At 35.1% G+C, this 26,808-nt stretch overlaps 3 protein-coding genes across 3 annotated transcripts; all 3 read right to left on the bottom strand.

The window, feature by feature from the left end:
• Positions 1 to 996: 996 nt before the first annotated feature.
• LOC107555147 (mitochondrial import inner membrane translocase subunit Tim10 B-like) lies at positions 997 to 3,832 on the bottom strand. Its single transcript, XM_016237844.1, has 2 exons — positions 3,736 to 3,832; positions 997 to 1,749 (listed from the first exon to the last, which is right to left on the bottom strand). The coding sequence occupies exons 1-2, from the start codon at positions 3,799 to 3,801 to the stop codon at positions 1,201 to 1,203; spliced, it is 615 nt and encodes a 204-aa protein (XP_016093330.1). The 5' UTR covers positions 3,802 to 3,832; the 3' UTR covers positions 997 to 1,200.
• Positions 3,833 to 9,646: 5,814 nt separating this feature from the next.
• LOC107555192 (TRAF3-interacting protein 1-like) lies at positions 9,647 to 14,345 on the bottom strand. Its single transcript, XM_016237912.1, has 6 exons — positions 14,273 to 14,345; positions 13,370 to 13,483; positions 13,186 to 13,249; positions 12,980 to 13,047; positions 12,794 to 12,867; positions 9,647 to 10,450 (listed from the first exon to the last, which is right to left on the bottom strand). Exons 1-6 carry the CDS (start codon positions 14,283 to 14,285, stop codon positions 10,034 to 10,036), a joined length of 750 nt encoding a protein of 249 aa, XP_016093398.1. The 5' UTR covers positions 14,286 to 14,345; the 3' UTR covers positions 9,647 to 10,033.
• A 1,577-nt stretch (positions 14,346 to 15,922) lies between these two features.
• On the bottom strand, positions 15,923 to 23,684 carry LOC107555191 (basal cell adhesion molecule-like). The gene is made up of 9 exons (XM_016237911.1): positions 23,570 to 23,684; positions 22,412 to 22,777; positions 22,210 to 22,328; positions 21,977 to 22,130; positions 21,724 to 21,845; positions 21,454 to 21,607; positions 19,740 to 20,099; positions 17,048 to 17,141; positions 15,923 to 16,945 (listed from the first exon to the last, which is right to left on the bottom strand). Exons 1-9 carry the CDS (start codon positions 23,628 to 23,630, stop codon positions 16,849 to 16,851), a joined length of 1,527 nt encoding a protein of 508 aa, XP_016093397.1. The 5' UTR covers positions 23,631 to 23,684; the 3' UTR covers positions 15,923 to 16,848.
• Between the last annotated feature and the right edge of the window lie 3,124 nt (positions 23,685 to 26,808).

Raw genomic sequence — 26,808 nt, 5'->3', positions numbered from 1 at the left:
CTAAACAACGTTAAAATTTGGTTGAAAGGTGAAAAGACGTCTTTTTCAGGTCGTCGAAAAGACGTCTATAAAAAGACGTCCAAATTACGTCTAAATTTGGTTGAAAAGTTAAAGGTGAAAAAAAACTATTTTCAGGCCTAATTACTGTCAAAATAAGACAATTTACAAGAGTACCAAAACATTTATTGTCGCATTAAATACATCTTTCGCGTAAAAAAAAAAAGCTTAAGCCTACATTTTCAAACATACCATAAAAACAGTAATATTGTGAAATAATCATATATGGGTAACAGAAATTATAGCTACAATTAGCTTCAAGCTACACATGACAATTAATTATAAACACTGGGGAAAAATACAATTTATAGGAGATCCTGGATTATATTTATTATGATATATAATATATACAAAATATAATAATATATCAAATATAACTATAAATATAATAAAAAAATAAAATGTTGGTTACCATGGTATATGTTAAGGGTAGACAAAAAGAGGTACAATAAATGTATTTAATGTATAATTTAACGTCACTCTTAAGCTGGTTGTAAGGTTGTTTCTAAAATCACAAATGCTTATTGTTTTAAACAATATATATACATACAGTATATATACATATATATAATTAAACAATTACTGGTATTCAAATTCACCAACAGAAAGAATTAATATCACCATAATTAGCATGAGTACTGTAACAAATAATAAATAAAATGTTAATTACAAAGTTATCTATATGCACAAAATAAACATATAATATTAATACAATACTTATGTGATGTGATAAAATAACACCTTAAAAATATATTTTAAAACTACAGTAAAAAGAACACAAATCTTCAGTGTTAACAATAATAATTATCTAATAAAAAAAAAACTAATTAGGTATCATTTTTACTCATATACCATTTTAAATACACAAAACACTTATCCTAAAAAATACCAAATACAGATTTAATAATAAATAAAGTCAAAAAAATTATCTTTCCATGATGCAATTTTATTAAAGACACATAGCCGGCAGTACATAGTTATTTCATGTTTTATTTGATGTATTTAAATATTTATGAAACCCATTCCATGATCAACCGTCTTAAAAGGCTTCTGTGACTTTTGGCTGTTAAGACTGAATATGCAGCATAAACAAAATCTCCTAGACATATCTTCTCTGCCATGTCTCTTTTCTGCACATCGCCATCAAGATGGATTTTGGGGGCTCTGTCCTGCTCCCCTTTCAGACCGTGCTTCAGGAACTGATGTGGTTGTTACACTGCTAGGCTTCAGATTGAGTTTTTCTACTGCACTCAAGACGGGACCTCCATCTACTTTAGGTACACTAGTAGATGTTGAGATCACTGGCGATGGCGCTACTACTCCTTCTAAAGACTCATTTGTAAAGGTTTGTGCGTTGTTTGGTACTGTGGGCACATCTAACAGTGACTGTGTTTGTCCAAAAGCTGAGACATTGGTCGCTAATGAGGTCTTTATATCTAATGGATTATTAGGAGTTGAAGGTATCTGTGGGCTTTCAAGCATTGTTGTTGTGGTTGGAATGGCAGTAGATGGATTGTCTAATGCTGATGAACTTCCTTGTGCTGCAGCTTCAGCTTTAGCCATTTCTGCAGCCTTGCTCTCCATCTCCTGCATCCTTTTCTGCACCATTGCAGGCATCAGCTGCACATACGTGCCCATTAAACTGTGATTGGTCCTTATTAACTTGCCAGCACAATTGTCCACACATCGCTCCTGGAAAAACAACACAAACAAAAGACAGAAAAGAGAACATTATATAACCGTCATAGTGAATTTATGTATAATGACCAGGGTTTCTGCAGGTTTGATGGGAAACACACTATGTTATGTTCTCTTAATATAAATGTGAGTTGTATTAGCAACACTTCAGAGATTGAAAATACAATTTCCAACTGATCTCAATCACTTTTTAATAAAAAAAAATAAAAAAAAAACTTAAGGCTAATAGCTCTGCTCCCAACCACTAGAATATGGAAAAAATAAACTTTCAGTGTACTTCACACTTCTTAATCAGTGTTTTTGTCTTGTTTTACCGTGCAAATGTCTAAAGATTCTTAAATCAAGATATATTCAGTAGAGAAGCAAAATGGCATGACAAGATTTTTTTTTCTCAGAAATTGGTCAAAATGAAAACTAACTTCATTTTGTTCCATTTTTCAAGACTTCATGTTACATTTGCATCTCAAGTAATTGCATCTTGATTTAAGGATGTTTGGATATTTGTACTGGAAAACAAAAATACTGAGGAAGAGAATTTTTTGCAATGCATGCAAAATTTAATCAGAATCAGAAGGAGCTTTATTACCAAGTATGTTTACACACACAAGGAATTTGACTTGGCGACAGGAGCTTCCAGTGTAGAAGAAAGTACACACACCATGCAAACATACACGACACACATTGAATTACACAGTAAAGATGCAATAACACTAATATAAGAAAAACTGAAAAATAAATAATGCACTATATACAGAAATAGAAATATGTGACCCTGGACCACAAAACTAGTCTTAAGTCGCTGGGGTATATTTGTAGCAATAGTCAAAAATACATCGTATGGGCCAAAATTATTGATTTTTATTGAAGATCATGTTCCATGAAGATATTTTGTAAATTTCCTATTGTAAATATATTAAAACTTAATTTTTGATTAGTAATATGCATTGCTAAGAACTTCATTTGGACAACTTTAAAGGCGATTTTCTCAATATTTAGATTTTTTTTGCACCCTTAGATTCCAGATCTTCAAATCGTTGTATCTCAACCAAATATTGTCCTATCCTAACAAGCCATACATCAATGGCAATCTTATTTATTCCGCTTTCAGGTGATGTATAAATCTCAATTTCGAAACATTGACCCTTATGACTGGTTTTGTGGTCCAGGGTCACATATAGAGAAAGAAAAAACATATAATTGTTTAAATGAATGTACAGATATGTAATTTACAACTGTGTACCGTTTATGTAGTTTACAATATACAATTCCAGATATTATGTATAAAAGTGTCAGTTATGATTTTCATTTGTTCAGGCCTGCGGGAAAAATCTGTTCTTATGCCTGGCTGTTCTGGTGGTCAGTGCTCTGTAGCGCCGACCAGAAGGCAACAGTTGGAAGAGAGAGTGTGCTGGGTGTGAGGGGTCCAAAGTGATTTTACCTGCCCTTTTCCTCAATCTGGAGGTGTAAAGGTCTTTGAGGCTGGGCAGGGGGGAACCAATAATCCTCTCAGCAGTCCTAACTGTCTGTTAACGCCATGCCTTCATGAATTCAAGTCTTTCTGCTCTGATTGAAAAACTTTTAAGGCCTTAATTAGTTGAAGAGTGAATAAATACTTTTAAAGACCTGCAGAATGACAGAAGTGACTCCACCTCCACACCCATAAATAAATAAATTAATACATTAACACGTGGATGGAAAATATTTAAGCCCTCCTTTAGTTTATTTCTTAATGATTTTGTGAAATTATTTCAAAATAATTATGCTCTGCTATGCCAAAAATATTTATATGGCTATTACTATCTTAGTGTATTTAGCATTTTTGGTTTATGAGCCTATTTTATTTCAAATCTTGCTCCTATTTGTTATGTTCCCTACACATACATACATACACACACACACACACATATACACATATACACATACATACATACATACATACATTGTTTTATTAAAATTACAGGTAAATCATTTTTGCCTTACCTCATCCATTGTCAGATTTCTGTAGTTGAAATTGCTTGTGCATCGCTGGAAGCAGATTTCCGTCATGCGATTGTAAACGAGCAGGAAGTCCCGCAACTAACGTTAGACCACAAAAAACAGAACAATAAAATCTTGATTTTATAAAATATTTGTCACATTCATATAAATAAGGACTGCACGCGCTGGTTGTCATACTTACAACACACACACACACACACACACACACATACACACACATACACACATATACACATATACACATACATACATACATACATACATTGTTTTATTAAAATTACAGGTAAATCACAAAAGACAGAAAAGAGAACATTATATAACCGTCATAGTGAATTTATGTATAATGACCAGGGTTTCTGCAGGTTTGATGGGAAACACACTATGTTATGTTCTCTTAATATAAATGTGAGTTGTATTAGCAACACTTCAGAGATTGAAAATACAATTTCCAACTGATCTCAATCACTTTTTAATAAAAAAAAATAAAAAAAAACTTAAGGCTAATAGCTCTGCTCCCAACCACTAGAATATGGAAAAAATAAACTTTCAGTGTACTTCACACTTCTTAATCAGTGTTTTTGTCTTGTTTTACCGTGCAAATGTCTAAAGATTCTTAAATCAAGATATATTCAGTAGAGAAGCAAAATGGCATGACAAGATTTTTTTTCTCAGAAATTGGTCAAAATGAAAACTAACTTCATTTTGTTCCATTTTTCAAGACTTCATGTTACATTTGCATCTCAAGTAATTGCATCTTGATTTAAGGATGTTTGGATATTTGTACTGGAAAACAAAAATACTGAGGAAGAGAATTTTTTGCAATGCATGCAAAATTTAATCAGAATCAGAAGGAGCTTTATTACCAAGTATGTTTACACACACAAGGAATTTGACTTGGCGACAGGAGCTTCCAGTGTAGAAGAAAGTACACACACCATGCAAACATACACGACACACATTGAATTACACAGTAAAGATGCAATAACACTAATATAAGAAAAACTGAAAAATAAATAATGCACTATAATTTTTGCCTTACCTCATCCATTGTCAGATTTCTGTAGTTGAAATTGCTTGTGCATCGCTGGAAGCAGATTTCCGTCATGCGATTGTAAACGAGCAGGAAGTCCCGCAACTAACGTTAGACCACAAAAAACAGAACAATAAAATCTTGATTTTATAAAATATTTGTCACATTCATATAAATAAGGACTGCACGCGCTGGTTGTCATACTTACATTTCGTAGTTGTCCGGTGGGGTCCATGACAATATCGTTGGCAGTATATATCAAGATAAACGTCTATATAACTGCAAATAAATTTTAATTCAAAGAGATGAAAATAAGAAACGATATCCAAGAGCTATCGCATGACTTTCAACAGCGCGCGGCCATGTTTACAATCACGTGACCACAGGAGCGAACGTCACGTCACGACTAGTTGCAACGGAAATTTGCAAAAAGTCCTCCTCACCTCGCCTCGCTCGCTACTGTAGTGCGCTTGTGCTGGGGCATGTTCCTGCCTGTAGTGTCTGTACGTGAAATGAAGTCTTTTTACTTTATTTATTTATTTTTATTAATAAAAGGCTGAAGGCCCCGATATACTTCAAACGAAGTTCGTTTCCGTTCTTCGTTTGGGGGCAAAAATAAGTCGAAAAGGCTGAGCGTGGGTTTCCGAACATTCCGACACCCCCGCGCTGCTGGAGGCGGGGTGTAGATGAATGAAAGACATGTGTCGCGACGCTCGCGCGTATGCCCTAAACACAATACAGATGCAATCATGGTGTATCTAGGTGTGAGACGGGTACCAATGGTCAGAATATTATAGACAAACGAATAATGATTAGCAGCAGTTCAGAGTCAAGTAGCATGTTTGCAATACAAAAGAACCATTCCATTCCCATAATCAGTCTTTAAGTGTGAATGGCTCATAGTCTGAAAACTTTAGCATGATGTGGAAAAAACATTAGAGTCATCTCAATAACAAACCTGTTTGTTACTTTATTTTATTAGTGTTCATTTATTTTATTAAACTGTATACATTATTACACCTTTTTATATTTTATGTGGTGTCATGATTCGATAGAAACAAAGGTTTATTATTGTATGTTCTTTTGGCATTTCATTTATTGTATACCTTTTAAATTCGCTTATTGAAAGAACAACACTATGGAGGACGAAACGTGCAAAAACAATAACTACACAAATAAATAAATAAATAAATGTCTGTATAAATACACAAATTATTGTTTACATACATATAGAAATGTATTAAAGTAGGCAAATAAATAAAATAAATAAAGTTTTAAGTTAAATGTTTAAGGAAATGCTAAACTCATCCTATTTATTGTCCTTTGATCACTCATTTATTTCTGAATGTAGTTCCACATTTAGTTTTCCTCTGCGCAACATGCTAATGAGAGGGTGTCAACCATGGACTTGGTCGGCTTTCCCGCTGACAGGAAATGCATGGTGTTGATCCAGTATGGCCTACGTAAAGTCACTTTTTCCGTTTAACAGAGCAAGATACATAAAAAACTGAGCTGTATTGTCCGTACAGTATCTGTGACTTTACAAACGACCCAAAGAAATGGCCAGTGTCGTTTCCTGACGTCATTTTTTGTAAGCCGATTGAGTCTCCAGCTATAGACAACTGTAATATCAGTATCCCATGGTCATCGTGAGATGACTGGTATGAAGTGGTTTAATCGAGGAACAGACAGTTTTTTCCTATTAGTTATCAGAACAGAAAATACAGGCGATAAAAGTATGTTTATTAAGCAAATAACGGTTCAGTATTGCAATTAAGAGCTATGTAAGCATTAATATTTTACATTGGCCACTTAAAATCTTTTATGATTTAGCTCTCTCATGATAACTACAAAACTAACCCTATGAAAAAGTATAAGATAAAAATCAGTCACCTTAATTGATGAAGTTAATACGCATGCGCAGGCAAATGCTCAAGCGCGTCACACACGATCCGCCTACTCTTGCAAAATTGACGCCCTCTCATTAGCATGTTGCGCAGAGGAAAAACAAATGTGGAACTACATTCAGAAATAAATGAGTGATCAAAGGAAAATATTTAGGATGAGTTTAGCATTTCCTTACACATTTTCCATTTGCCCACCAATTTATTTTATTTATTTGCCTACTTTCATCACATGTATAATTATTTATTTATGTATTTAAACAAGAATACGTGTATTTATGCACACATTTATTTATTTATTTGTGTATTTATTTATTTATTGTTTTTGCAGGTTTCGTTCTCCATACTACAACAGCAGCAGCAGCAGCAGCAGCAGTATGGTGTAACATTTATTTGAAACGCGTGTATTTGGTACTTGCTACCTTATATCGTTACTCTTTCCTTTCATTCTTTTCATGGCTTTGGAAAACTTGCATCTGATGTTTCTTTCTCTACGTCGCTTTTTGCATAACTCCGGGCAGGGCCGTTTCTAGGCATAGGCGAGCTAGGCGGTCGCCTAGGGCGCCACCAGCTGAAGGGGCGCCAATGAGCGCACGTACTGGCACTTTTAGCAGGGTTGTGATAAAGAGTGGCACGGTCACCCTGAAATATGACTGCCGCCCCCACTGGAACATTATTGGGCTAGAGTACTGTCAATCTGACGATGCCTGTATGCCACTAGGTCAGAGTGCTGTCAATTGCTGCCTGATTGTTGCATGCAAAGTTTGCATTTGGAGCAGTCAACAACGCCATTAGATCAGTGGACTCTGTCAGTGCTTTGGCAAGGTAACACTTTTTTTTGCCATGCAATAAAGCTAAGTTCAAAGGCCAATTTAAAATATTGGTACAGTAAATAAAGTGCACAAAATCAGTATTTTGTTTAGGCAGTATTTGTGGCACTTTTGTGGCACATTTGTCCAAATATTTCTGGCAGATTTGTCCAAAAGGTGTGCGTTTTTTGCGCCAGTGCATTGTTAAAGGATCAGCGTGTCATGTAATATTCCCATATAAACTTTAACATCCAATTAAAAAATATTTGTATAGTAAAATTCGCTAATTCACGAGATCAATACATCCTTTATTAGGCCGCTTTGTCGAGTTAAATGCATCCTCCCTACCGGGAAAAAAAATCGAACGTCAAAGAAGGTGGCGTTCCAGAACACACCCACCGATTGCGTAACCGCCACGGACCAATGGTATCTAAAAGGTGTTTAGGAGCCAAAACGAACACCCCCTGAAAGTTAGCTTTGGTGAGCTGTTTCAAACTGCCGAAACAAACTCAAAACGAACTTCATTTCGGCCTGATTTTGTTCGAAATGACGTCATATCAGTTCGTTCTTTGATTTTGTTTGAAGTATATCGGGGCCTTAAAGGGGTCATGTGATGTGATTTACATTTTTCCTTTCTCTTTGGAGTGTTACAAGCTATTGGTGCATAAAGAAGATCTGTAAAGTTGCAAAGACTAAAGTCTCAAATCCAAAGAGATATTCTTTATAAAAGCTAAGTCAACCATGCCTACCTAAAACGGCTTGTTCTAACACGCCCCCACATGTCTATGTCACTGTGTGGGAAGATTTGCATAACACCGCCCAAAGGTTCACGCAAAGAAAGACGGCTAACTTTTATTCTCACTGTAGTATTGTTGTTGCCACCACCGCTGCCATGTAGTGAAGGCGCTGTGCCTAGTTGTGAAAGCGAAACTACTTTGTTTGGTCTTCCAAAAGAGGACGATATTCGCTTCGTCATGCCTGGAGCTGATCCGTGCTGGTCGCTGAGGAAATACATCAACTTCGTGCTGTGGATCGCCGGATCGGCTTTAACCGTGGACGAAGCGGAGTCCAGCCCGGGGTCATCACATGTGGTTGCCACAAGCCCGCCGGCTGTCGCTCACTCTAGCCCGCTGTGTGTTTCGTTGTGAAAGCAAAACAACTTTGTTTGGTCTTCCAAAAGAGGACACGACTAGAAATCAGTGGTTAAGTTGTATTTACAACACTGTTCCAGAACAGTTCAACCCAAATATTCAGATGTGTGCAGCGCATTTTATGGAGGACTGTTTCCTGATCCTGGTAGAGTAGACTACAATGCCGGCTGTTCTGACTCAGACTGTAAGTACGTTTTGATTTAAAGGATTTGCCAATAATGATTCAAACGCGAGTTTTGAGCAGTGTAGAGTAGCGCTTTTTGTTTGTCATTTCTCCGATCACAAATGCAGACATGGTTTTATGTTTACGCGGCGCGATGCAACGCAACAGTATAAGTCATTATAATCCGTAATTATGTCCCCACTGGATGCAACAAATGCCTCGTTTATAATGGGTTATAATGTTTTTGTCTCGTTGCTCCGGCCGGGACATGGCATCACAGTATGGTAAGGGCGTAACATTTCCGGCACACGCTTGAGGTATTCGGCCAATCACAACGCACTGGATAGCTGGCCAATCAGACCACACCTCGCTTTTCAGACCGATGAGCTTTGTAAAAAACCACGCGTTTCAGAAAGGCGGGGCATAGAGGAGAAACAATAATGTACAGTATGTGGAAAATAATGTGTTTTTTGAACCTTAAATCGCATAAACACATTTCATTACACCAAATACACAAAATAATGTTCTTTTTAGCAACATCATATGGCCCCTTTAAGGAGCGTAAGAAAAGCTTTTGCAATCAATCTTTCTCTTTTTTTCTTCATTTGACAGTTTCTAGCAAAGCTAAGTGAGATATTTTTATGGTCAATATTTGGTAAATTTTGTGGTAATGTTTTCGTCTTCAGACATTCTTCAGAGTTTTCAAATAAAGAATTACAGATACAAAAATAGAGTCACCAATACCTTTAATATCAGGACAAAGCCACAGAAATATTCCAACTCTGAGTAATAGCTATAAAACAGTCCTTATTTTCCTGTGCATAGGTACATCAAATGACTTGAGTCATCAGTCAACCTTATTTGCACAAATATACATTTATGTGATCCTGAAAATTATCATAAAAAACAATCAGATAAATATTTGTTAACATATTCTTCTTACTGTAAGTACAACAACAAACAGACCAACCTTCAAATGCAGGAAATAAGAAAGCACATTTAAAGTGATAAACTGATTTAGATGTGTCTCGATTGGACACAACCTCAGAACAAATAGCTGGTCTCCTCTGCATGCTTTTGAACAGACAGAAATTATGACTTGGGGTGTGACTTATGTACTTTAACGATGAGCTTTAAATATCACAGCTGCTGACAGCACCACCCCACAGTATCCTGTGTTTCAACTTTTAAGACGCTAAAGTTTTTTTTTAACTCTAAAACTGTTAACTGTCCTGTTCTAGACTTTGTCTTGATCTACTGAGGGAGTGATCAAAGTCTTCATGCACATTTCTGTGCATCTCAAACTCTATCTCTGCATTATCATCTCTCTCTCTTTCTATTTCCTTCTCTCTTACTCTCTCCCTCTCCCTCTCTCTGTCCCTCTCCCTCTCTTCTGCCTCCAGGGCTACTTGATGACTGTTGAGGTAGATACTGTGACGTGAAACCATGAGGCTGCTGCTCCGGGACGGGAGGGTGACATCAGCCTCGTCATCCTGGTCCATGCCGTTCTGCTGGGATGTGGGTTGAGGATGTGTCTGGGCCTGGTGAGTTTGAGCCTGCTTGTGGTATTTTCTCTTCTTCCTACGCTTTTTATTGGCAGTCAGATCCAGAGAGGCATAGGACACGTCCCCCTGCTGAACCTGTGAGATCATGACAAACCTAAGCTGTAATTTCAGGATGTAACACATTCAATGCAATGGAAAAAAACTAAAAAAATTAACTTGGTGTACCTTGCCTCAATTTGGCTTTCAGGTTAAATTGCAACACATCAAAGGCCATCAAAAGAATTGCACAATAAGTTGCACAATACTGGTAGAATAGCTAAGTCTCAGCCTATAAATGACTGAAATCATTTTAGTGTTGAAATAGATTAAAGGCGTTTTAGACCTGTAGATTGTTTGCTCAATTCCACAACAGGAACCTAAATTGTGACAATGGTTGCATTTTCTTTTTGGTTCGGTTCGCTTTCACACAACAACTTTTCAAAGCGTACAAAAATGTGTTTATGCAAGTCACATGTAAGTAAACCAGTCATCTCATTGGCGCACCTGTTTACGTTCTTAATAGCGTCAACCATCGAGGCTATATATGTAGCTGTCATCACACAAACACTTAATTCCCATTTTATTCCCATATGTGCTCACCAAGAAAACCAGACATTTTATCAGAAAATCAGACACAGCTTTTTATACATTTACCATTATTAATTATTATACAGCTTGTTTTTTTGTATTGGATTTCTTTGTCACTAAAACTGAAACCGTTTATTTGCATTTGGACCAAGACTACCACGGTTCAGGTGATCTTGGACCAATTGTTTTGATGTGGATCTGAGCACTATATTGCTGTCTTCATATAAACAGACCGAACTAGGAAAGAAAATGTGCCAGTTTCCGAAACAAATGCTACAAATGAGTCTGGTGGGGAAAAAAGCATAAAACTTAATGCCAAATTTTAAAATCAGCATGAAACAGAAGTTATGATCATCTTTTCTTCCCTGTTGTGACACATATCTGGGTGAAACGGCTTCTCAAACGAAAAAATTATTTTGTCCATTGGAAATTGATTGGATTGTTGTCATTACAATGTGAGTGACAGGTTACTGAAGAGAATATGTTATTGTCCTGCCTTCATGTCGGTGAACACGTTATGAGAGATTTTGATTAAAAACCCTTTTCACATTTCTGGGGTCATAACTACACCAAAACTACAACAAAAATAATTGTCGTATTCTCATTTGCCCCAATAGCAATATAAAAAAAATCCAAGATAGCATTTCTGACTTTCCAAAAGTGGAAAAACATGTTGTTGGTCAAAAGAGAGTGAGAGATGTCAAATTTGCCATCACTCCCTCATCCTTTGTATTAGAAACACTGATGCAGCAGTGTTAACTAGTTTTAGGTAAGCCAAGGTAAGAAAACAGTATAATATGAACGCAAAAGTATAATGTTGATAATGTATTAAGTAAAAAAAAATATATATATATATTTATATATGTTAATAACTTTGGAAATGCCTCATCACAATCTGTGAAAAGGGTCCATTATGAGGGGGTATGAATTAAAAAATAATGATGTGCACAGATGAATCATTTATAATAAACACTGCAATATTCAATTTTAAAAAATCTCAATTTTGATATGGTGGTGACTTTAACTTAACAAAAAAGGCTCAATATCTTGCAGAAGTACTAACATTGCACTTGAATGTTCAGCTAGCGAGTTATTTATGTGGCATAACAATGTAACTTTTGACATACATACTGCTGTAGAGTGGTCTGAGAACTCTGACCACAGCTGCCTTCATTAAAAGACCTGTTTCTATACACGTGTCTAGAATTCTGTAAAATGCGTAGGCGTGCGTGCCTAAAATAGTTATCAAGTGTGCATTCTCACGCAGCCCTTCTCTGTGAATGTCTTAAATTTAAACCATTAAGCCATTGAAGTGATTATGAAAAATGTCACACAATACAGATTGATATATGAAGGTACGCTTTCTAATTTTGAGCGTGTTGGAAATACTACAACGCATGCAACAACCAGCCGGTTTTACTTAAAAAAATTATAATTTAATAGTAGCATAAGACAAGACAGAGAACCTGAAAAAATTCCACATATTAAATGTTACAATTATGTTCAGGGTTTAATATGCAATTTGTTAATAGTTGGCCATTAAATTACCAGCGAACCAACCAATAAACAAAAACGAACAAATAAATGGATAAATGGAAAAATAAATAAATAAGGGCAGGAATATTGGTATTTGGATGGATATTGCATATTTTTCATAAAAACATTGATTAAGCGTGCAAAAGTTCCATGTTTTACGGTTAATGGATAAACGCATTGTTTTAAAATAAATATATTGTGTACTAATGTAGATCAGTAGTGTAAAAATGAATGTAAAAATGATTTTACATTAATAATGTGCATTGAATGCCTCCAGATGTTAGCAATTTCCATGAAATTTGTTGAAGACCATACCTTTAATCCCTGCTTTGCTGTGCTTGCATGGGACATTTGTTCATAGCACACCTCCGGAGACATTTCAAAATGCCCTGCACAGAATAAACAAGCGTTAAATACATAACAATGTCATCATAACAGCATAATTATTAGCAGTAAATAGTAGGCATACACTGGATTACTGTATTTATGAGCTATACCTACCTCCTCCATCTAAACAGATATTTCCATAAATAGGATTTTCCTGTCTTTCCATCTCATCATCCTCAAACCTGCACAAAATATAACCAAATGTATTTAAATGATTCAAAGGGCTGTTGCTTATTACATTTTAAATCAAAAGATTTTTCCCCTTTTTGTGAAAAAAATACATAAAAAAAATATAATTCAAACAATATGCTGTTAATTACCTGTAAGACCGAAGTGAATCTTGACGTAATGGCTCATCTCCATATTCTAACATGTTTTCATTAACTGATAAAAAAAAAGAGTTTATATGTTCAGTTTATAACTGTGACCTCAAGTCGTTGTAGATTTATCATTATTCATTCATCTTTTTATATGTTCTATAAAAGTCAAATGTATGAAGCATACCTGCATATATTTTTTTCTTTCTTCTTAATAAACAGAATACAACATTTAAACACACAGATATCAGCAGTGCAGTCGATGTCAGACCAATGGCCACATATTGATTTGTGCAGTTTTCTGGTTATAAAGAGATAATTAACAGGTCATGATTGGATGAATATTGCATTGGCTTCCCATTACATCTTATCTAATATTTATATTACAACATTTTATATTAATTTTGTTACACAATAGCCATTATACTGCCTGACGTTTTATCAATATAAACTGAAACAACAACAACAGGCAATTGGTGCAATCATTATTTTAGAATTCTTTTTTTTACTTCCTCTTAAACATGTCTTTCAATGAATATTTTTATATTTCAATTGAATATTTTATTATTTACATAAAAAGTGTTACAGATCGTTTTCTTCTTTTTTTAATTCTTAAAACTTTCAACAAATATTTTTATATTTCAATTTAACATTTTATGTATTTATATAGAAAATTATTGTAGTAAGGAAAGTTGTTTGAGTTTCTGTAGATGCCATCACACTGAAAGAATTTAAAGAATCTCTACCAATATAATTATTATCATTCATATCATTAATAAACTTCACTAATTGTTTTGTGCAGATTAATTACTGTATAATTGACTGTATTATTCAAAGAAGGTTCAATATGTCAGGGTTTGATTTCAATCCATCACTATTCTAAGCCTTAAGAACAAAAAATGACTGAGAACCATAAAGAAAACATGCAAAAATACAATTATGAAAGAAAAAAAAGCAGTTTCAGTCTGCCATTAAAATGATGAACTACTGATTTAGACAACAAAACAGCTTTCATTTGACCTCAACGTGTTAGAAAACCGTCAACAGAGAACAATCCCATATAAAAGCGATAAAGCATTTTTCCTCTTACCTGTCATCCTCATTTAATAGGGTCAAATATCCAATAAATCCTTGTCTGATAAACCCTTTCACCTGTATGTGAGCATGTTCAGCAAGAAGTGCACCAATGTTGCTGCTATTTTTATCGTCTTTAGACGTTTTCGGTTACAAACAGGAAATGTGGCGGCTACCTTATTCGTTGCAAGCGTTCACATCACAAGAAACACATGGAGTCTACAGTGCATAGTGTCATGAACCACTCTATATTGTTGAGATGTACATCGAAAGCATTTCATTTTTACGGTTGTCATTGTATTTATTTATTAAAAATGTTTTTGAAAGAATTTGCTTTTGAAAAGTTCCTTGTTACATATTGTGAAATTTGTCAAATCTGTTGTGTTTGTTATCTCGATTTTCTCTATTAAAAAGTATATTGCCTTTATGTTTATTTATTTTATAATTTGTAATTAAAAATTAGGTGAAAAGTACGAAATCAAACGTATCTACCATAGACACTGAGAGTGCTGCAATATTTAGATTAGCACTTGACGAATATGGGTCTTTCCATGACCAATTCTTAAAATATTACCATTGTTGCCCCAATCTTGAATATTTGGTTACATCCATGAGATCAAATACTTTGTTGTACAGCAATTTTATTGTAAAATCTAAAAACAAATCATCATTTGAATTTACAATATACAACTAAAATATTGCTAAAATGTCAAAGTCAAAAGACAAACTTATTACGAAAACAAATGTTCTTATAATTACAATTTATTATAATATTCATAATGAATGAACGATAACATCATATATATATATATAATAAGGTAATCAAGTGATACTTTTCTAAAGAACAACTACATGATTTTTCATTTTCTACTTTCTGTATTCTGTATAACTGAACTTTCACGCACTGTACTTTATTCTGCGAGGCAAAAATAAATGGAAATAGAATTTTGCACATTTTATACACAATTGATTATTTTTCTCATGCATTATTGGTAAATGACCTATATGCATCATGAAGTACAATAGTACATTGGAGACCTGATTGCATACAGTGCAGGATACAGATGATCTAAACACTGAAACAATCAATCCTTTTTTCTGAATTTTCCATTTCCTACCACAATAGCGAGAACAGGAAACGTCCCTCTGCATAAACGTGTCGCTGTTGTAGCAAAGAACCACAATGCACAAAACTCTGTACAAAAAGCAACTCTCTCTTTTTCTTATTTTCTCTGTCTTAACACACATACACTCTCTAATAGTCATATGTCTCTGTTCATTAATCAGAAATGCCTTTCATTTCCATCTTCTCCCACATTGAATGAAGGCTTGTTTTCAGGGGTAAACTTCATTTTAAAATGCCGGATGTTGTATAAGCAGCATGAACAGAACTAAATTCTGCTTTGTTCTAAGCACCGTATAAACAACCACCAATTGTGCTGTTACTGCAAGTTATAATATATGGTGACCAGAGCTGGAATTTGTATTTGTAGATTAGACCTGTAAGGTTTAGGATACATACTGTCTCTGTTGGTCACTGTCTGATGTGGTTTTGGCAGTTGGTTTGTCTCGACTATCTGAGGTGTAAACTGAGGTTTTATGGGGCCTGAAACAATCAGCTGATAGCCTTTGCTTTGTTAACAGACCATGCACCCACAACAGGAGGTCAGTGTTGGCATGTAGACTTTATTTCAAAGCTATCTGATTATGAATAGTGCTCACTTATTTTCTTTGCAGTTGTATTGTAACAGTATTAAAAGCCATCATTGCAACTGACAGCCTCATTTATTGAACACACACACACACACACACACACACACACACACACACATTATTAAACTCTAAAGTTACCTAAGGCCTAGTCATATTTCATATTTCTGGAATTTACCCGGTTTTTGACCCCACCCTCACACACTTTATTTATTTATTTTTTAATTCACACATTTCAGGGAAAATTTTACATAGTTATGATGTAGGAGTAGTATGTGTGCTAAGTAAAACTCAAGATATTCGATAATATATTTAATGTCAGTAAAGCATAGTTAAGCAAAATTCAGTCACATTTTTTTTTCATCTAAAAAAGAACGAACTAATTATATATAAGAGTAACAGATTTTATGTACAGTCGATTCAGAAATACAAAGAAAATAAGTAAAAAATACTTTAGTTAACTCACCCCAAAATAAAAATGATAAATCCATAAGACTTTCAAAAACAGATTATATATTTGATGTACTCTATGTACTGATCAATGTTTATATAAAAGCTTAAATTAAATCTGTTCATCATATAAAGTGACTGCCTCTTCAGAAGACATGAATTAAACTGGGAGATTCATATGGGTTACATTTACAATGTCTTTATGAACTTTTTGAAGTATCAAAATACTAGTGTGGACTGTCAATGGAAAGACAGAAATCTCTTAGGTTTTCTTAAAAATATCTTCATTTGTGTTTTGAAGATGAACAAAACTTCATGAGGATGAGTAATTGATGAAACAATTTTAATTTTGGGGTGAGGCCTTTAGGGAAGAATCTTCCATGTCAGCATATTTGTGGCCCACGGTTGTGGGTTCTCAAGTACATGATACATTCACACTAGAATATCAGTCATATAGATATCATGGTTCCTCACTGATGTGTATTTCACTGGTGGTGGGGGAGGTTTGAATGGAGGTGGCATATCCATTCTGAAAATAAAAAATAAAAATGTAGATAAATGGACTGAAAATGTGTAGGATGTGATTATGTAAAAGGACAGAGGATGTGCTGCTGATTTTTGTGTGTCTCACTTTTTTTGGTTCTGGTGTCTTCTGTATAGAAGCACAATCAACACGAGTAACAACAACACAATCGGGACAGCGATATATGTCGAGCTTTTTGAGGCTGAAAGAAAAACAAAAGATATGTATAGAAAAGTCAACCCAAAAAAGGCCTGGTTTTATAATTAGCTCAGATTGGCCTAAATTCATATCCTGTTTATACTGTCATGTGCATGTCTGTTTGAGAACAAAACACTGATATCAATCTGTGATAAGTGGGGCAGGGCTGAGGGCTGTGGGAATGGAGCGAGGTCGGTGGAGTAAATGATAATGAGAGACACATGCCCCACTCACTGCTCATTATCATTTACTCCACCGGCCTCACTCTGTTCCCACAGCTCTCGGCCCTGCCCCACTCGTCACACAATCATAGATCACACAGTTTAAATCAAACAGCGTGACGTCATATACAGTGCCTTCCACTAATATTGGCACCCTTGGCAAATATTAAAATAAATCTGCATCGTTTATCCTTTTGATTTTTCACAAGTGAGAACACCTGACAAGAGATCAGAGACCATTCCTTCACACAGAATCTCTCCAGATCCTTCAGAATCACAGCTCCATGTTGGTGGTGCTTCTCTTCAGTTCACAACACTCATTTTTTATATAGGGTTCAGGTCAAGGAACTGGGACGGCCATGGCAGAAGCTTCATTTTGTGCTCAGTGACACAGAGTTGATGCAGTTGATTTTGATGTTTGTTTTGGATCATTGTCCTGATGGAAGATCCAACCATGGCCCATTATAAGATTTCTAGCAGGGCAGTCAGGTTTAGATTTTTTTATCTGTTGGTATTTGATAGAATCCATGATGCCATGTATCTGAACGAGATGTTCAGGACCTCCGGCAGAAAAATAGGCCCACAACATTAAAGATCCAGCAGTATACTGTATTTAACCATGGGCATGGGGTACTTTTTAACCCTGTTCACACCAAACCCATCTGGTGGGTTTGCTGCCAAAAAGTTTTTTTTTTCATCTGACCATAGAAGCCAGTCCCATTTGAAGTTCCAGTCGTGTCTGACAACTGAATATGCTGGAGTTTAATTTGGATGAGTGAGGAGGATTTTTCCATTTTGAAACCCTCCTGAACAACATGTGGTGATGTAGAGGCTGTTTGATAATTTTTTAGGCTTTCTGACCCCAAGACTCAACTAATCTCTGCTATTCTGCAGCTGTGATCCTTGGAGAGTCTTTGGCCAATCAAACTCTCCTCCTCACCTTGCATTAGGATGATATAGACACATGTCCTTTTCCAGACAGATTTGTAACATCTTTATTTGACTGGAACTTCTTAATTATTGCCCGGATGGTGGAAATGGGGATTTTCAATGCTTTAGCTATTTTCTTAAAGCCACTTTCTATTTTGTGAAGCTTAACAATGTTCTGCAGATCAGAATTATATTCTTTGGTTTTACTCCTTGTGATGGATAATTAAGGGAAGTTGGCCTTTGTGTTCCTCATATTTATAATCCTGTGGAATAGGAAGTCATGGCTGGACAATTTCATGCTCCTATAGTCACCCTGGTGTGCTAAAGAATTATAAAAATAAATGTGAATATACTTCAGAGATATTTTACTCATAATTTCTAGGGGTGCCAATAATTGTGGCAAACATGCATTGGAGAAAAACTTTCATTTCATTTTCATGTTTTACTTCAATGAAACATTAGAATTTTGTGAATGTTTTGAATGAAAGATCAAAAAGATAAAAGATGCATATTTATTTTCATAGCCGCCTTTGCTCATATTTACCAAGGGTGCCAATATTAGTGGAGGGCACTGTATGTGTCTGTAAGGCTCCCGAGTTACAGATAAACATGTCAGATTACATTATTGTGTGTATTTAATTTGTTTGAAATCAACATAAAACATGACCGCTTGTAAATCCTTAGTATGAAACAGATTCAAACAATATTCAAAGGGAATATTCCAGTTACATTCCTAATACATGACAGATAAGTTGATTTTGATTGAATCTAGGCTATATAAAACATTATAGGCTGTGATGCTCGCACTGTGATTTACTTACTGAAAATTAAATGAAGAAAATTATACACAATTTTAAATTTAAGTTCATTTAACTTGATTTAATTATGATTGTCGTATGATGCATTGCTGGATCTTGAAAAGTGGGTGTTTCTTATCAGAATGGACTCAAGCCTGAATGAGAGTTGATGCAGTCAATAGTGGAGGCCTGTTTGAGATCCCAAAGGTAATGCATAAAAAAAAACGTTATTTGCTATTATTGCCATGCCATTTCAGAGTTTTCTGGTTTTAATACATTCAGAAAGCAGCGATTACCTGTAACAATAAGCATTACCAAAAGTAGTGATGGAGAAAACAAAGCTTTTTAAAACTCTGAATCATTTGCTTCATTTACAAACTAGTTGTTTTAATGAAAATGTAATCTATCAAATGTAGTCTAGAAATAATTAAATATCAATAAATATGAAGGTTCTGTAAAATGTGTGCTATTGTGTGTTAGCTATTAAGCAGGGCATATCAAACTATGTCAATTAGAAATAATTAAATATTGTTCTTTTTGTAATATACACGCACAAGTATTAAAATTCATTACGTTAATTTAAAATTACATTAATGATAAAACTGACCCGGGAGTGGAGCAAACAATTTTTTGAGTAATTTGTGTGTGTTTTACCTTTTGGTGCTGTAACAGTGGTGATGTTTTTCTGTGTTATAACAGTGGTGACTCTTTCTCTTCTGGTAGCTGGATCTGGAGTTGTGCTCAAACTGTCTGTAGAGGTATCTGTAGATTTGACAGTACTTGCATGTAATGTAGATGCATTGCCAACAGGTGGAGCAGAAGAGCTGCCAGTGGGATGACTGGTGTGTCTGGGTTGTAGGGTTGTCATAGTGGCATTTGGTTTTATTGTGCTAGCTAGGAAGTGACCAGATTCTGTTGTAGACACAGTGGTATCATTGCTCCATGAGCTGGTCCCATTAGAGGTAAAGCTGCTCAGATGTTTGGTGGTACTTACTGGGCAAGGAGTTGTCATTCCTTTAGCAGAAATCATTATGGAAGGGAAAATGAAATATATAAAGAATGTAAATGAATAAATATTACAATTACATACTACAATACATATTACAATAATAATACAGACCTACATATGTCAAGGGGTTTAGAAAAAGGATTATTATAATAATATAATATAGTATAATACAATATAATATTATATTATATTATTGCATTAGACTACAGTAAAACTAGACCTTAAAAGCTGTATGGAATTGAAACAGTATTGGGATGTTTGTGGTGTGAGTTTGCACAATGATTCTATTATATTCTAGTCTAGTCTAGTCTAGTCTAGTCATATTTAGTCTGACATGCCACAGAAAGTGCTCCCCACCTGTGGGTTTACCCAAATGTGTGCCAAAGGAACATTATATGATGCACACACACTCTAAGAAGATTTTGTAAAATAGGGCTCAACTTTCTGTATTAATTTTTCTCAGTTGTTTTACCCATATTTTAAATTATGCATTGCAATGTGTTGTGTTTTAGAGTTAAAGGAAATGTCTGTAAACTTGAAGGGTTAGTCTAGCAAAAAATCTAAACTATTATCATCATTTACTCACCTTCATATCATTCCACCCTATAGTTTCGGTTCCTATAGACTTCCATTGTACACACAAAGGAGGTCATTGGGGACCGAAACCTTTTGGTTACCAACTAATTCACAGTATCGTCTTTCATGCTCCACAGAAGAAAGAAAGTCAGTTCCTAATATAGGTTGGGATTGACACGAGGATGAGTGAATGATGACAGAATTTTAATTGGTATTTTTAACAGATAATGTCCTGGCAGAACATTGCCAGTATATTAATGTTTTTCTACAGATTTTTTTTTTTCTTACAGTGCACACATTTGTGAGCTAAAGATAACGTTTATCCCCTACCATTAAATCGAACCATCACACAAACCTTCTGCATTTTTACGTTTTCATTAAGATTATTTAGCATGTTTATTAAGCCATTTTCCTCATTGGGACCATTGGCTGGTTACATTGTGGATGATTTCAGGTTTTACTATCCTTATGGGGACATTTAGTTCCCACAATGCGGGTAAAACCTGACCCACACACACACGCAAAAACACACTAACAGCCTTTTCTAAAACAATAAGTCCCAGAAGGCTTCAAAAGAGGGAAATCAATTAACCTCTGTTCCAAAATGTATAATTAATTCCCAAAGGCTTCAGTGGTATTTTCCATTGTTTGTGCTGTGTGCTTTGGGCAAACTGGGACTTTATCGTTTATTATTCACTTTTAAGAAGCTGTTTTTTTTGTTTTTTTTTTACAAAGGAATTTCAAATTGCCATGTGATCGCAGTTACAAAAAACTTTTTCTTACCTTGGCTTTGCTTCGAGAGAACATGGATAGAAAACTCCATGTCTGTCTGGAGTTGATTCTTCAAAAAGACAGCTGTCAGTTTGTATGTTCCTGACTGGTCAGATGTTACGGAGGTCAGAGACAAAGTCTCTGACAGAGACAGTGTTGTGCCACCCTAAAAATCATCACATGTATTTGTAATTTTAGACAGTTAATACACTATAAATGGTTTATTTAAAGCAATACTGCTTTAATTTTTCATTTCAATCTCTTAATATTTCACAATCTTACCCTCATCCACTTATACTGCAACTGCAAGTACTGTGATGCTTTTGCGATACAAGAAATCATCACATCCTCACCAACACTGACGTTTAAAGGGCTGCTTGTGTTACACTCAATGCCATCAAGAACTGTTTGGAAAAGTATTATTTTATATGTATTTGTTTATATGTAAGAGCTTTTATTCGACAGGTAATGATAAAAAAAAATTCAAACACCTTTTTAGGTGCAACTGATTTATATTCTCAATACAAACACTCACAATTCACAGTCAGTTCCATAGTGGCATTGAGACCTTGCTGATTTCGTATTAATGAGTCCCATTCAGGTAAACAGATGTACACATCGCTGTCGTTTCTGGTGATGTGTGATATAATGAACTCTCCTTTTGAGCTTTCCAGCCAAATTATCTGGTCCTGATGAGGTGAATAAGATCAACACAACAGTTGTATAAACTGTGGCATATAGAAATGTGTATTTTTCCATCTGACTCACCTTTGACCTTGCAAGTTTATAACGGAGTGGTGGAGGGCTAGCTGAACAAGTTATTTTCACGTCATCTCCCTCTTTTATGAATCCATATGGATATGACATCTTCACTGATGCTGGAGGCTCTGAAATTAGCAGATAGATCATACTTATTTGCTTTTAAATGTGAATGAAATGTGAGAATGTAGGTTAACAGTAAGCAGTTTACCTGTGACTTGGAGCTTTGTGGTTCTTTTAATTGAGCCATTAGGATAAGATGTAATTTCGCAAATATAGTTTCCACCGTCATTCACTGTAACTTTATACAGGATCAGGATTGAGCCCTGCAGCTTCCCAGTTTTTGGATTGGTCACTGTCTCCAGAAGAGAACCGGATTTAAAATAATGTGTTGGGTACCCAGGATGGAACACAACAATCTTCTGATCGATCTTCTCATCTTCTTTTTGCTGTTTAATCCATTCCAGTTGGATAATTGTGACGTCATGCTCCTCTCCCACATTGCATTGCAGGCTGACGTTCTGTCCCTCCACAGCAGTTGCGTTCGCATTATAATGTATAAGCACTCCGTACGTTCCTAATAAACCAATTTCATAAGTGATAGTCTGATTGTGTTGTTGATTATTTTAAGAGATGTGTTATTGACAAGGTTTCACTTTTTAAGCATTAGAAAATCACCAGTGTCATCTGTAGTATAATTATATGTCATTTTATGTATAGACACCTTATTGGATAGGTCAAGAAAAGATAATATTTAATGACTGAAAAGAAATGTCATATGTAACCATCAAGTAAAAAGCAATGTATTTTCCTTACACATTAAATGCATGTTAATGTATCTTAATCATTATTTAAAATATTAAAATATAAAATTTGGGGGTGTTGCTCCACTTGACATTTTACAACCTGAACTAATCTTGCCTTTTGAGAAAAATATCGTATTGTCCAATATTTAAAAGATTTATTGACCTTGAGGGTCATTTCATTATTTTTCTGCTTGATTGGACCACAAGACTTTGATTTGATTTTTTCCCTCTAAGAAATAATAATAAAAGATTATGCTTGATAAATACTTCTTCAATAATTCATTCTTTTAATGATGATTTTGTATTTATTGTGAAATAAGAACAGTTGACTCACACGGTCACCTTTGACTTTTATTTATTTGAACAGAGATTGAAAACAAGCTCATAGGATTATCTGTTAAATCACTGTATGAATGAATGGCATTTTGAATGCATTTCAAGTAAATGATTAGGACAAAAAGATAAGTGTCATGTCATAGACCTCCTAACCAAAGCACTGATCAGTTTAAAAGCTAGTAAACCTTTTCTTTGTAGGTAAAAATAAAAATTCAAGCTGCTCTTACCTTGTATCATGCATAGAAAAATAAAAAGTTTATAAGTTGGCTCTGCCATCAAAAAATCCATATCTGTGAGGACAACAGTCTTAAGAGAGAGAGAGAGTCAAACATAAGCAGCAGCAGAGGCACAGGCACAGGAAGTGAGCTAAACCACCAGAGAGACAGGAACTGGTTTATCTTCATCGGTTTACTTCTCTAGTCTAGTCTGACGGAATCAACAGTTGCTTGTTTTTTTTCCCACCAAGTGAACAGCAGAGGATACCTAATGGATAGATGCTCTGATGTTTAGAGTAGATTGGATGGAGTAATGGAGTTGGTCTTGATACTTTTTATAAGCTTTTTATAAACTTCTACAACAGATAATTATGACCTTATTTTGTTGCGTTGGCAGTCAAATGTTGACAGTCAGCATGTCTTCCTCGATTTCCTGTCAGAATGCATCTATGTAGCAAGCTGCGGCCACGTTTACTCATACACAGACAGACATGCACACGCACACACACACACACACAGACACACACACACACACTCACACACTCTCTCTCACACACACACACGTACACACATCAAAATCAAGATCACGTGAAATTTTAAAGCCCCTACAGGCAGTAGGTGTGTTATTGATTGTTTATATTATAATTAACAATGAGGCTGGCTGGCCAAAGTCCCCCGGCCAATGAACATTTCACTTCTTTCTTTGGTATTTCTTATGGTATTACAGAATTTACTGTTAATGTACATCCTAAATTTTGAATGTCCATTTTGGCCAGGACTCCATGGTAGAAGAGATTTATATCTCAATGGAATAATTCCTGGTAAAAAATAAAGGATAATAATAATAATAAATAATAAACTCATTGCTTCATAATTATCTGATAGTATGTGATTTTGATATTTTTCTACAAGACAATGATTATGAGCTTCAGACCCCAGAGGCCGTGAGGAATGGAAATGGCATATGTATCTCTGGGTAACAGGTAGTTAGTTCAGAAGCATGAGACATCTGTGAGTTTAAATCAAACAAAGCTGATGTCTCTCTGCTCTTCTGATGTCAATCTATGATTATAGTAATATCTTATTCAAATATAGGCATGATAATCTGCCTACACACATATATATATATATATATATATATATATACCGGTATATATATATATATATATTTGTGTGTGTGTGTGTAGGCAGATTATCATGCCTATATTTGAATAAGATATTACTATAATCATAGATTGACATCAGAAGAGCAGAGAGACATCAGCTTTGTTTGATTTAAACTCACAGATGGCTCATGCTTCTGAACTAACTACCTGTTACCCAGAGATACATATGCCATTTCCATTCCTCACGGCCTCTGGGGTCTGAAGCTCATAATCATTGTCTTGTAGAAAAATATCAAAATCACATACTATCAGATAATTATGAAGCAATGAGTGCTGTAAATGGGGAAGGAATTGATGGCTCTATTAGATTCTTTTGGAGGGGACATAAGGGACGTCAGTGAAGGTGGCAGCCGATAGCAGCTTGGGGAGAAATAAGCTGCAAAATATAAAATCAAAGCAGCATCTTCAGCATCATCACGCGTACTTTGATATAGACATATAGTGTTGAGAGACAGGCTCGATGATACAGAGTAACAAATAAAATATGGAAATATTTCATCTATATTAATCTGTTAAATGTCCTCAAGTCAAATGACTTGAGAAGGTCGAGATCTGCTGTCATCTGTAATATTTGCCTGTCTAAAGAACACGCATTTGAGACTTTGTGTTCTGCCAAAGGACTAAAATATCCTCTTTCATTATAGGAATCAGTGAGCAAAGCATTTGATTCAGAAATTGAGTAAGTGTCTGATGTAATCCATATACATAACCTCGAAAAATTGTGCTTGTGTGTGTGTGTGAGCCTCTGAGGCAAAGACTCTGGGGCAAATTTAATGATGCTGAATATCATAAATGTAGCCTGCATCATTTTAATGAATAATTCGATGAATAAAATTGTGCAAATCAGGTAATCAGGCAGTCATGCACAAAATATTCTTGCTTGTCGTTATCAACAATGACATGAATGTCTTTGAGTTTGTAAACAGACAGAAATTGCACCCAGACAAGAGCAGTGAAACAAATGAAGTTCTGATGTAAGTTTCATCAGATATTCAAAAAGGAACAATCACTCGGAATACACAAAATCATGTTTAGCTTTGCTATAATGAGGCTTCAAAAAGGGATCACCAGACTGTATCACCAGACTGTATCTTATCTTTAGCTATGCTACGATATGTGCTTATGGTTCTCATCTCAAAAACTCCCAGTGTCATGCAAGATCCTCTCCTTATTAGAATATCAGCCTTTTAAGTGTCTGGTCAAAAACATGTGCATTATCATGATATCTTGTTCAAGCTAATCAAAAAAGAGTTTATTAACCTGTTTGTGTTTACCTAGCTATTAGGCCAAGCGGTTAGTTTGCTAACTGCAGGCTAACTCGAAACAAAGCAATATTTAGGCTAAGCTGTTAACTTGTCTTTAAAGCTAAGCTGTTAGCTTGCTAACCAAAAACAATTAATGGGAATTGTTTTGATGATTTCAGCTTCTGTCCCTTACGAAAATTAACCATGGTTTTACTGTAGTAAATGTATAGTAACCATGTTGTTTTGGTGTATTGGTTGCCATTTGTATAACCACAGTTTTACTACAAATACCATGGTTAAACTATGGTTAGTGTAGCAAAACCATGGTTAATTTGTGGTCACCATGGTTTAACTATAGTAACCATGTCTTTTGGTTTTATTTGTAGTAAAACCATGGTTAATTTTCGTAAGGGGTAGCCTATAATGAGATATGCAAGATGCAGGCTAAGCTGTTAGCTAGCTAACCAGATGCTAACTAAAAATAAACAAAATGTTTAATTTGACAATTTTAGCTTCTGTAATATATATGTTAGCATACCTTTATTTAAGCTAAGCTACCTTGTTAACTAAAGTCTGAATGAAAACAAATCAAGGGAAATATTTAAAGGCAGGGTAGGTGATTTGGTTAAAAAAATGTTTTTGTTATGATGGTTGAAAGTCTCTTCACATCCCGATAGCAATCATACGTTAAATGGTCTAAATGTATTTATATGTAGGCTATTGATATCGTCTGGAAGGCATAGGACCATAAAATGTTCATCCAATCATATCCCTCGGTCTGAAGGCTATGATAGGCTGTCCTACCTGCCTGTTAATGTATGTATTTGCATACCTCCACATA

The sequence above is a fragment of the Sinocyclocheilus grahami genome, unplaced genomic scaffold (genome assembly GCF_001515645.1).
Source record: "Sinocyclocheilus grahami isolate Dianchi unplaced genomic scaffold, SAMN03320097.WGS_v1.1 scaffold526.1, whole genome shotgun sequence".
In the NCBI taxonomy this organism is placed as follows: Eukaryota; Metazoa; Chordata; class Actinopteri; order Cypriniformes; family Cyprinidae; genus Sinocyclocheilus; species Sinocyclocheilus grahami.
This window is presented reverse-complemented; position numbering and strand designations above follow the sequence as displayed.

What these genes read in the sequence shown, in the direction of transcription:
- LOC107555192 (XM_016237912.1), bottom strand. An exon ending in GATTCACTTCGGTCTTACAG is followed by an intron (nt 13,048 to 13,185) that starts GTAATTAACAGC and finishes TATTTTGTGCAG; the next exon opens with GTTTGAGGATGATGAGATGG. An exon ending in TATCTGTTTAGATGGAGGAG is followed by an intron (nt 12,868 to 12,979) that starts GTAGGTATAGCT and finishes TATTCTGTGCAG; the next exon opens with GGCATTTTGAAATGTCTCCG.
- LOC107555191 (XM_016237911.1), bottom strand. Translation starts at nt 23,630, where the DNA reads ATGGATTTTTTGATGGCAGAGCCAACTTATAAACTTTTTATTTTTCTA. An exon ending in CACAAAGCTCCAAGTCACAG is followed by an intron (nt 22,329 to 22,411) that starts GTAAACTGCTTA and finishes TGCTAATTTCAG; the next exon opens with AGCCTCCAGCATCAGTGAAG. An exon ending in CACTGTTACAGCACCAAAAG is followed by an intron (nt 17,142 to 19,739) that starts GTAAAACACACA and finishes TTTTTCTTTCAG; the next exon opens with CCTCAAAAAGCTCGACATAT.
- LOC107555147 (XM_016237844.1), bottom strand. Translation starts at nt 3,801, where the DNA reads ATGACGGAAATCTGCTTCCAGCGATGCACAAGCAATTTCAACTACAGA. An exon ending in GAAATCTGACAATGGATGAG is followed by an intron (nt 1,750 to 3,735) that starts GTAAGGCAAAAA and finishes TTGTTTTTCCAG; the next exon opens with GAGCGATGTGTGGACAATTG.